This window comes from Nilaparvata lugens, chromosome 7, assembly GCF_014356525.2.
Source record: "Nilaparvata lugens isolate BPH chromosome 7, ASM1435652v1, whole genome shotgun sequence".
In the NCBI taxonomy this organism is placed as follows: Eukaryota; Metazoa; Arthropoda; class Insecta; order Hemiptera; family Delphacidae; genus Nilaparvata; species Nilaparvata lugens.
The window spans coordinates 63,610,111-63,622,335 of NC_052510.1; the positions used below are offsets into that span (position 1 = coordinate 63,610,111).

Sequence of the window (12,225 nt, forward strand, 5' to 3'; positions counted from 1 at the left end):
CCATTAAAAAAATACTGACCTCTCAAAGTGAATCCTCTGCTCACTATAATATAGAGCAAAGCACGATTCTCCGAGGTAGCAGATATTCCGTGATTGGATTTAGTCGATAAATAGCCGTGAGCAGACATGCACGCTGGCATTAGAGCTGCTGAGGAGGTCCCTCACTCACTCACTTACTCCACCTTCTCCTCACTAGCTCTTCCTCACTCGGCGGCGTGAGTGGTGCCTCCTCACCGTGGTAAAATGGTTGAGGAGAGGCCATCTAGTCCTAAGTTCTTTCCGGTGGCATTTTCCTGGTGGTTTTGGTTCTACAGTTTGGTGGTGGAAGGACGGTGCCTCAAATTGTGAGTAAATATTTTCATGACTTCATTTTTTCTGGGTTAATTTTAATTTAATGGTAGAATAACGTTACCTCAAATTTTGTGAGTAAATGCTTTTTTATTTGTAGTTTTCAATGTTTCTTGAAAAAATAGTATCTATACTATAGTTTCCTGCCTTAAATTATGAGTAAATATTTCTAGATTTCCAGTTTTCAATGTTTCTTAAAAATAGTATTAATACTATAATTTCCTACCTTGGATAATATTGTGAGTATATATTTCTAGATTCCCAGTTTTTCAATGTTTTATTAAAATAGTATCAATACTATAGTTACCTGCCTCAAATTGTGAGTGAATATTTCTAGATTTCCAGTTTTTCAATAATTTTTAATAAATAGAATAAATAGTTGGAAATGTTCTAAATAAATGGACTCTCTATATTCAATGTTCATGATTCATTGTTCTTCATGTTCAATGTTTATGATTGATTGTTCTTCATGTTCAATGTTCATCATTGATTATTCTTCATGTTGATTATGGATGATTGATTCAGTTTCCAATGAATCTCTCATATCTGTTTTTCATGTTTGATGTTGATGATTCATTCATTTACAAATATTCATGCTACTGTTGCTCCATATAACCTACTAAGTATTTTGCGTTGCCATGTTGCAAATCTGGAGTGCAGAAAAATTTTCCCGCACTAGAGCGGAAAAGTGATTCTTTGCGTTCTGTAATCAGTGCAGCAATGGCCACTTTTCAACGTAACTGTAGGAAAAACTTTGAACTTGCCTACATCACAGTTACTGTTTAATATTACAGTTACTATATCTTTATATTATACTAAGGAAAGTAGTACTTTCAACTCAATTCAATTCATTTTTATTTTTTTACACACATTTGCAAAGTTTGGTACAGATTAAAAAAATAATACATGCAAACAACAACAATAAACATTAGAACAAAATAAAAATAAAGTGGTGCAAAAAAAGGGTGAAGTCTTTGCCTAATAAAGAATGTTTTCATTTCATTCCTTTTTCTCTCTTCTCTTTCTCCCAGCTATTTCTCTCCTTCTTCTAAACAATAGATTCTCGATTTTATTGAGGCAGGTCTAGATTTCTATCGTGTGATACCGTCTGAAAACAGACAACTTGGGGAAGAGACATCCTATCGATTGGCACAGTACTGTCCTTGACTTGAAGTAGACTCCACTAGCCTTTCTTCTTTCACTAGGCTTCTCAACTTTTACTTATATACGTTGAGTAAAGTGAGATGACGTTGAATCAAAGTCCATTATAATCAAATATAAGTTCAGAAAGACAGCTGAAGTAAAATAATAGTTAGTTATTGTCTTTTACCATGGAATAAGTTGGAAAAAATATACAGAGCGTTTCAAAATGTTCTTCGGGGTTACGAAAATTCATTACAAAGAAACTATTCCACTTACAATAATGAAACAAGTATTGTACGAGAGAGCAATTCATACAGTTTTTTCCACGGGTATTGGGCAATTGGTTGACCGTCTTCCCGCTAGGTGTAGACGATAGAAAAAATGTATAATAATTATATTAGGACTTCAATATTTCTTTAAGAAACAAAAATGAATAATAGAAAATTCTTGACATCCATTCTTCACAGTATGAACCAAAGGGTTTTTATGTTCTAGAATATGTCAAATGAACGTAAACTCTCTTGAATTGAATGAACATTGAAATCAATTTTTAGCCTTCCTACTTGTTTGAGATCATAATTATTATATGCTCTCGATTGTACCATAGAGTGAAGATAGCATGAGAAGATATTCCATAGTATATAGGTAGTTTATGTTCCAAATCTTAAGCCGATTACTGTTGACTACTGTCTGTTATTGGAGTTTTATTGGGCTGAGAGTAAAAAAGAACTGCACAGTATGATAGACTACCAGCGTCACATAGCTTTACGACAAATAACTACTAGGACTATCAGCTCAAATTTGGAACATGAAGGCTCTATACAATGAGATGTTTTCTTAAGCTATCATTTCTCCATAATTGAGCATTTCTCTTATTTCTTATTGAAAATTTCAGGTTTTTTTTGCAATAATCATAATATCATGCTTTGTATTGTACATTCTTCAGAGTCTTCATATTCTTTATTGATCTTTCCAGTTTTTTTCAAAAAGATGATGTGACCTTGGGGGACCATGTACCTTTTGAAGCTCCATTGGAATTGAAGGTGGAATACATGAAAAAACTGTGTATTATTAATTGATCTCACAGGCAATCCAATCTGAATATCTAATCCAAAGCATTTATACCTTCACCTTTGAATACCTTTATACCTTCTCAAAAAAAAAAGTAAAGTCCAAGTAGACTTCTAGATAAGTGAAGACAAGTAGCCAAATTAAAGTAGACTTCTCAACAGGGACTACTGAGCTGCACCTGTGTATTGATACATAATTGCTTTATAATTTGAATGATTTTTATTTGTATTTAATAACTCATTATAATAATTATTTCTATTTGTTGATTTGTTTCACAGCCGAACGACCAGTACCAACCCAACATTTACATACCACAAGCACCGACTGATTTTTCACATCCACCTGAAGCTGGTCGGGAATATTCACAACCTACAGCACCTGCTGTCAACCAAGTCCCTCTACAAGAAGAACACCACAATGAAAGACCTGATTACGAGACTCAACCCAATGGTGAGATCTTCAATTTTATCTAGAGAGTTATCTAATAGTTATTCCTATTTTTGTGTATGTGATTTACAAAAGTTTTAGATTTTACTTCTCTAAACATTTCGATGGAACATTGATTGATTGCTTGATTGAGTACTTTATTCATGTAGATTACAATATATACTGGCTTGTACACTTATATACAATGGCTCACAATACAGCAAAATTATAGATGAATTTACATAATACAGACTATGAAAATAATTATTGAACTGTATATATGATATGAAAAAGCAATTTGTAATATAATAACTATCGATAATTATATTGTTATGCATCTACATAAATTGGCGGAGCTTTGGACATATCAATGTCCATTTTTCGGAAAGAATATAAAAAATATCTTTCCAGAACAGGAAAAAATGCAAGAAGAAGAAAGAGAAGAAAATGAGAAGATATCAATTGTGATGTAATTAAGAAATCCAAGAAGTCTTCTAGAAGAAGTCCTCTGGAGAAAACAATGTCTTCACCCTAGCTGAAGTTCTATACGAAATCTTTAAACATTTTTACTCAATTAGTTCTTAGAAAAATATGAGAAAACGCTGGGGAACGCTAGGAAAAGCTGTGAATGGATATCGTGCGTATCCTTGGCGTAATTTCGAAGTCCTCTTGAGACAAATTTCTAGACCCTAGTTGAACTCCTGTACCAAATTTGAACATTTTCTCTTAATTCTCAGTTCTTGAAAAATATAAGAAAACGCAGAAAAAATGCTAGGGAACTCTAGGGCCAGGGAGGCTAGGAAACGAGATTCAGAATGGAGTTGAGGAGGAAGCTGGTAAAGCATTGCTCCTATTCTATTTCCTAATTCTGCGATCACTTTGCCGGCACCAGAGAATCAACTTCAACTCTAACGATTCGTTTACTCGTTAAATTAGGAAACTGAATTTCAGTGAAAAATTGACAAATCCTTATACCCCTTTCACAGGAAGAAATAAACTAAACTAAATTAAACTCAGTAAAACCGCCTATCTTTAGCGTATCTTTGGCGTCATTCTGAAGCTTCCTCAAGACAACATTTCTAGACCCTTGCTGGGAAACCGTTGTTGTATGAAATTTGAACATGATCTGTCAATTAGTTCTTGAGGAGGCCTAGAAAACGCAGGAAAAACGCTCAAAAACCGCCGACCTTGGGCGGAACACAGGCGTTATTTGAAAAACCTTCGGCTCAACTCACACTTACGCGACTGAGAACGAGAAGATACTCGACTATAGTCGAGAGTAGGGATGGGTATCGAAAGACAAAACATCGATGTTGTTTTTCATTCTAACATCGATAAGTGAAAAACATCGAACAGTAAACATCGATGTTTTTGAACATCGATGTTTTTAAACATCGTTTATCGCCCCTACGTTTTTATGGATGATACTATTAGTCCAGTCAATTCGAGAGCATGCATGTGTTTTCAAATGGTTACACTCAGACCAGTCGACTCTAGTCTCTGCGACTGTCACCATTTGGAAACACAGGCTCTCGACTAGAGTCGAGTCTCTTCTCGACCTGAGTCGTGTAAGTGTGAGTTGAGCCTAAGAATATTCCCAAAATTATGTTTCTTACTACTATTACAGGTGAGAATATTATATCCTATACTATTAAACGAGCAATTTCTGTTCATATGTTTATATGTTAATATATTTGTATGTGCCGGGATCTCGAAAACGGCTCTAACGATTCTCACGAAATTTGGAACAAAGTAGGTTTATGATATGAAAATTCGATTGCACTAGGTCCCAACCCTCGGATAACTCGCTGAAGGACACTAAAAGGTAAATACGTCCTTGGAAAAACAGCTGGAAATTATGTCGTCTGTCGATACCGTAATGGAAATGAGTGAACGAGTGCATGTGCGGGAAGGTCCCACCTCGCCGGAATATATCATTTAAGCCGTCAATGGGCCTTACAACTGTCATTTTTCAGCCGGGACCGACAGTTTTACGTGCCCATCCGATAACACGAGAGTGATCTGGTTAAAAATCTTTTGGCTATGAGAGGGTTTGAACCCGGGATCTCTATGCTGCTAAGCAAGCACTCTATCCACTAGACCACGGATCACTGTAGTATGAATTTGAAAAGGGACAGTTTTGGGCATAAGCCTGTTGTACCTCCTCATATATCTGTAATAGTATATTCCGCACCTAGGGCCGAAAATGAGACTTTTCTGGCTCGAAATCGGTTTTCAAGTCCGAGGCCGTAGGCCGAGGACTAGAAAAGATTGAGAGCCGGAAAAACATTTTTGCCCATGGTGAGAACGTAATTTTTCGCCACACAGAAAAATAAACAATATATATATGAGAATAATAATTATTCTCATTGTCTATTATAAGCACTTCCGAAAGCAAAAGTGGAAGGTCATAGCTCTAGCAAATCTGAGATAATCTGAATATCAAGAAATTGTCCAAGTATTTTTATTTTTTATTCTGATTTGTCTAAATAACCTAAAAGATTATGTTCAATTATGTAAGAGGTTGAGTTTATACTTTTTATTCTTCCAAATGACAATAAGATGATATTATTATAAATGTTTTAATTATTGAATGATAAACACAAATAATGAAAAGTTTTTGATCAGCTGGTTTATCACACTTGAAAAGGTTTTTGATCAGCTGGTTTATCACACTTGAAAAAGTTTTTGATCAGCTGTTTTAGCACACTTGAAATTCGGCCAATCTGATGTGATCTGAATGTCAATGGAAGTTTAGGTTAGAAGTTCTATCCTTCTATGAAAATCGAATTATTTGAATAGTTTATAATATATATCTTATCTGTATTTTATTCATTTAAATAAAATGATAGTATATTATTACAGAAAACTTTATTGAATTCTAGAAGCATAAAATGATTCCGTTTATCCACCATGTTCCGTGATAAACGCTTTACTAGGAGGTTTGAGGTTAGATTCTATTATACTCTGAAAATTGAATTTGAATAGTTTATAATAAATATCTCATTTGTATTTCATTCATCCAAATAAAATGATAGTATCTTATTGCAAAAACTTTATTCAATTCTAGAAGCAAAAACTGATTCCGTTTCATAAACTATTTTGTAAACACGTTCACATCAAATCAGAATCAGCTGACTTCAAGGTTATTTTACAGCCCTAGGGCCGTAAAAATTTTACCGGCCTGGTCAGAAAACAATCACTTTCGGCCTCCATATGACGCACGTAAACCAGCTCATTACATCCAAGTGGGGCGAAAACAAATTTACAAAATTCGTTACAAATTTTCTATGCTTTTACACCCCAGAGCAAAGCTCGGTCCCCTGATATTTATTATAATATACAGTATATTATATTTTATTACAGACGAGGATTACCTAAACCCAGCGGAGAGACCCCGCGGCAGGCCGTATGCAGGCAGTCTCGCGGAGGAACTAGATGGAGCCACTGGGGAGGAGGATCCAGAAAAGTCCATTCCCGGATCACCCGAGCAGGATTATCCCGTTTTCGAAGAGATACCTCGGACGTCATTCTCATGTCGTGACAAACCTGTGCCGGCTTACTATGCTGATGTGGAGGCTAGATGTCAGGTAATTCATTCAGATATTCATTCAATTGATTCATTCATTCATTTGAACAAATTAATTAATTTAATTCATTTGTCATAATTTGTCATACGTCATAGTTACCCAATAGAATCATCGAGGGTGTGATCACATTGAATGCGTATATATGTGGAAGTGCAAGGTTGGTCATGCATGACCAAGCGTGCAGATGAGAAACAAAATCTAGAAAGAGCAATATGAACACTCATACTGAACGCGTGCACTTGCTGGTTGCGTTCAGTGTGAGCAGCTACATGCAAGTCACAATGGCACTTCCCAGATTTTGTTTTTCGGCTCAAGCAGATTATGTGTACTTCCACATAACGCATTCAATTCGATCACACTCTAAAGCCGGTTTCCTAACTCGGGATTTAGCTAAGTTCTAGACTTTAAGGCTGTTCAAAGGCTAAAAATAAACTTTCTACTCGTGATATTTTTCCAAGTTTTTCGGTTTGTATATCATCAAGCAATCAAAATGAAAAAGTCTTCTCAAGAAAGCATTTTTTCTGATCATAACTTTTTGAGATATAAGCGCCTAAAGTTTAAATTTTCTGGGACAGAACATTTCAAATTCGGTAAGAGATAAATTCATGAGATTCAGAGGATAGATTCTTCATGGTATTGTTGATGTAGTAAAACAAAAATTTTCTTAAAATTTCAATTTTCAAAATAGTTATTCAATTTACTAAAAATAACTTTTATTTGAGTTATTTTTCGCTATTTCTGGTAAATTAAATAACCTTTTCAAAAATTGATATCTTAAGAAATGCTTTATCTTACTAGATAAACAATACCATGAAGAAGAATACATCCTCTCGATCTCATGGATCATGGAATTTGAAATGTTCTGTCCCAAAAATTCAAACTTCAGGCGCTCATATCTTGAAAATTAATGATCGGAAAAAAATGTTTTCCTAAGAAAACTTTTTCATTTTAATAGCTTGATGATATACAAATAGAAAAACTTAGAAAAATATCACGAGTAGAATGTTTATTTTTAGCCTTTGCACAGCCTTAAACAGATGGAGTAAGAAAATTGGCTTTCCGAAACTGGGCGTTTTTAGGTAATCTTTATTTTCTCATTTCTATATTTGGAAACGTTTTTCCTTGACGAAATGAATCTTCAAAGGAACATCTCTAGATAATTTAAAATAGATGAAACTTTACGATTTTTTCTCTTTTATTTTATTTTGTTTTCAATTTTTCGGTATTTAATTTGAACATGGACTTAGACTGCGCCCCGTTTCGACAAGCCAATTTTCCGACTCCAGCTGTTTAAAGCCAATATCAACTTCTCAACTACACAAAAAGTGAAAATACAATTTTCTTTGACAAACATGACTACTAAATTCTTGGAAGTTCATTCCAATAGATAGATAAAACTACCCATCAACTGAAAACCATCCGTATTTCATTCAATTTTTCAAAGTACTTTTAAGACATTTCTCAAAATAGTAAATCCTGAATTATTTATGTTTCAGCACAGAATATAGCATGAATGTATTTCTATTTTTCATTAGTTTCTTCATGTCTCTAGTTTTCTTCCTTTCTTTCGGTCTCTAGTGTTGTTTCTTTCTTTCTCTAGTCTTGTTTCTTCCCCTCTCTAGTCTTCTTCCTTTCTTTCTCTCTCTAGTCTTCTTTCTTTCTCTAGTCTTCTTTCTTCCTTTCTCTAGTTTTTTCTCCCCCTAGTCTTCTTTATTTCTTTCTCTAGTCTTCTTTCTTTCTTCCATTTTCTAGTCTTATATCTTTCTCTCTCTAGTCTTCTCTCCTTCTCTAGTCTTCTTTCCTACTAGTTTTCTTTCTTTCTCTAGTCTTCTTTCTTTCTTCCATTCTCTAGTCTTATTTCTTTCTTCCTCTAGTCTTGTTTCTTTCTTTCTCTACTCTTGTTTCTTTCTTTCTCTAGTCTTGTTTCTTTCTTTCTCTAGTCTTGTTTCTTTCTCTCTCTAGTCTTCTTCGTATCTCTCTCTCTCTAGTATTCTTTCTTTCTTTCATTATCTAGAAGATCTTTCTTTCTCTAGTTTCTTTCATTCTTTCTCTAGATTCTTTCTCCCTGCAGTCTTCTCTCTTTCTCTAGTATTCTTTCTTTCTTTCATTAGTTTCTTTCTTCCTCTAATCTTCTATCTTTCTTTCTCTATAGATTATAGTAGTTTACTCTGGTTTCAGGTATTCCACATATGTGACGTGGGAGGCCACAAACACTCGTTCCTTTGTCCCAACGGTAGCGTCTTCAACCAAAAGTATCTAGTCTGTGATTGGTGGTACGACTTCGCCTGCGAAAACGCCGAGAATCTATTCAGCAAACAGCTTCTAGACGCCACGGCAACGACACCAAACGACCGTCAGACATTTCCCAACGATCGTCAGACGTTCTCCGACGCCGCTCAGACATTCTCCAACGACGGACAGCTGATCTACAGTCAGAATCCAACCGGAGACTACAATGTAAACCAAGGTTTCCTTAACCCGGGTTTACCTCAAACCCAACTGGACACCCCACAACAGGTTTACACGGGGAACTATTATGTACCGCAAAACGACATTTTTCACGGCGCTGAAACCGGTTTTCCGGGACGGGATTTGATACATGCCAACTCGGAAAATGCTCGGAAAATCGATGAAAATAACGTGAATAATACAGGTAACGTGAATACGAATAATGAGGGTTTGAATAATGGTAATAATAATCAGAATAACAACAACAATGTTGCTAACTTGAACACTGGGAATGTGAATAATAATGTAAATTTGAATAATGGAGAGCTCAATTATGCAAATTTGAATAATGGAGAGCTCAATAATGCAAATTTTAATAATGGAAATACAAATAACGGTAATTTAAACCATGAAAATGTAAACATTGGAAATTACAACAACAATGCAAACTCAAATAATGGGAATTTGAATTACGGTGGAAATTTTAATAATGGTAATGCAAATTTCAACACTAGAGATCTCAATGTTGCTGGTTCGAACCAAGGAAATTTTAATAATAACGGAAATTTGAACAACGAGAACTTCAAAGCTGGTAGTTACAACAATGAAAATTTAAATACTACTTACAATAATCAAAATGTGGATAAGAAAGGTGGAGAGATTAATTATAATACGGGAGATAGTAATAGCAAAAATCCGGCTAGAAGTTATATTGAGGGTAAAAATCTAGATAATTTTCAAAATAGACAGGATGAACCACCTAGGAATAGGAAACAGTACAAGGTTGGAAGACGGCGTCATGATAATAATAATTCGAAACAGTCTACTACACAGTCTAGTTTGAATACTGGAGAGAAAATCCCCGATAAAACTCAGGTATATTCAGAAAAAGTTCATTCGAATCCAGTGGGAGCTAGTGTAGGGGAAATTCATGAACAGGGTCTTAAAAATATTGTGAACGATAGTGTTGCATTACAAAGAAATAATAATAATGAGAATAATTATTACAACAATGAACAAAGAGAAAATGGAAATAGTTTTCAGGCAAATGTGAATAGTTTTAATCAACCTACACCAAATACACAATATGTTCCACCATCAAATACATTCAGGGAAGCTAATAATAATAACTTTCAAAATAATCAATACACAATTTGAGGTTTAAAACGATGTATTGGTTGTTCTATTGGTATTTGATTAAATTAAGAAAATTAATGAAGTATCTCGATTACATAATTGATAAATATCGTGTTTTTCCATGAGAGAGATGAATTATTTGAAATTGATAAAGTTTCCTGATTTGATAAATTGAAATAACTTGTTCTGCCATAAGCGAGGTGAATACTGCACAGTGGATGCATCTAATCACTAATCACTCTTTCTCTCCCTCTCTCTATATCTCTCTCACACTCTCACTCGCTCAATCTCTCTCTCTGGAAAGAGGACCTAGAGTCCTAACTCCGCTCTAATGAAAGCATATAATCAATCAATCAATCTCTCTGAGGGTATAACTATAACATTCACAGAGGAATAAGTTCCGTTTGATATAACATGAGTTCTACTGTTTTGCCTCTACATATTCCTGTATATAAAAATAAATATTTTATAATATAAAAATAAAAATTTATATTTATATAAAAATAAATATACTGTATCGTATAAATGATACAAGTTTTGATGAATATACTTGAATGTATGTGTAGTGCAGTGGGAATATAAATAGACCATACATCTCTAAAAATAAAACATTGTATGCTGTAAATTATTCAATGGATGTGAAATTTATCTTCTTCTCATTGCAATAGATTAATGTTTTTGGAAAAAAATCAATCGAATGAGTTTTTATTATCACCAATAGCATGTTCACATGGAAGGTTCATTAAAAATCATCTCTCCATTGTGTCATTTAAATCATATTTATTCATCTTAACAAATAATTCCTGTATTGTATTTATTCATTAGTCTAAGGTACGCTAGTTACATAATCATCATGAATTTGAATACGATCGAAATTTCATTGCTTAGTGTATAGATAATACATCGAAATCAATAGCCTAACTTGAGAATCTCGTTCGGGTCTTGAAGTTGTACATAGTATGCGAGGGAATGTTATGAATAAATTCAAGAAATTAAATGTTTCTCCGGTCAATGAATCCTTTTCAATTCCAAGTATAAACTAATTATGAATACTGCAAGTTCTATTTTCCGTGTTTCGGATGGACACGTTAAGCCGTCGGTCACGGCTGCCTAAAAAGCAGTCGTTAGGTCATGTCAGAGGCCCTGAGATTGATCAGGTGCGACCTGAAAACTCTGACACCAGACCTGAGCCAACCAGGTCACTCGATATTATTATTATGATTATTATTCTATTTTCTACGGTACTCGTACTTTTTCATCCAATGGAGATGTCTAGTGAAACTTTTTGTAAAATTTTTCTTTATACGTTTCTTAATATTTTCAATGAGTTTCTATAGTATCTCAGACTAGAGTATAAATATTTTTGCATTCAAATTCTCTGAAATTGATACAATTTCCCCTTCAAATTGAGAATATCAATAAGTAGTGTATCTCTACTAGTATGATAGTAATAAGATTGGTATTACTATTATAACCATAATGATTTTTTCTCAATATAGAGCAACGTAATCCTACAACATAAAGCGTAATGATATTGCTTGGAAAAGCATTCCTATAGTGTAAAGATACTAAGGTAAGACTCAACTAATGCTTCAAATTTTCTTGATCAGCTATTCTTAGTTTCTTAGTGAATGTAAAAATCTGTTGTATTTTGTAATAAATAATTCATTTTACATGGAGTTTTAAATATTTTCCTCACTTCTGCTGAAAATCTCAACCAAGAAACCAAGAACAATATTATTCGTGAATGAAAACTTGAAACGTATTTCCAAAAAATCTCCATTGAGTACTTGTCAGTACAGTAGTTGGATGTTTGTCAAAAGTAGGTGATAATCTATTTATTTATTCATTCCATGAATCTATTGTAAAAAATACCTGAATAATATTCAACTATAATGCTTTGAATTCTCTTGATCAGCTACAGATTAATAATTAATCAGATCAGATTTATAATTATAATATCGGAATGAAAAAATAGGCTCCAGCCCAAACCTCTTCTGTTCCTAAATGTATTACAATAGAATGTTCAAAAAGGTTTAAGTTCACATCACAACAATTTTCA

The 12,225-nt window shown here is 33.9% G+C and overlaps 1 protein-coding gene across 1 annotated transcript; it reads left to right on the plus strand.

The window, feature by feature from the left end:
• Positions 1-243: 243 nt before the first annotated feature.
• LOC120352251 (probable serine/threonine-protein kinase clkA) lies at positions 244-11,842 on the plus strand. Its single transcript, XM_039432021.1, has 4 exons — positions 244-282; positions 2,841-3,012; positions 6,355-6,578; positions 8,757-11,842. Exons 1-4 carry the CDS (start codon positions 244-246, stop codon positions 10,182-10,184), a joined length of 1,863 nt encoding a protein of 620 aa, XP_039287955.1. The 3' UTR covers positions 10,185-11,842.
• The last annotated feature ends 383 nt before the right edge of the window (positions 11,843-12,225 follow it).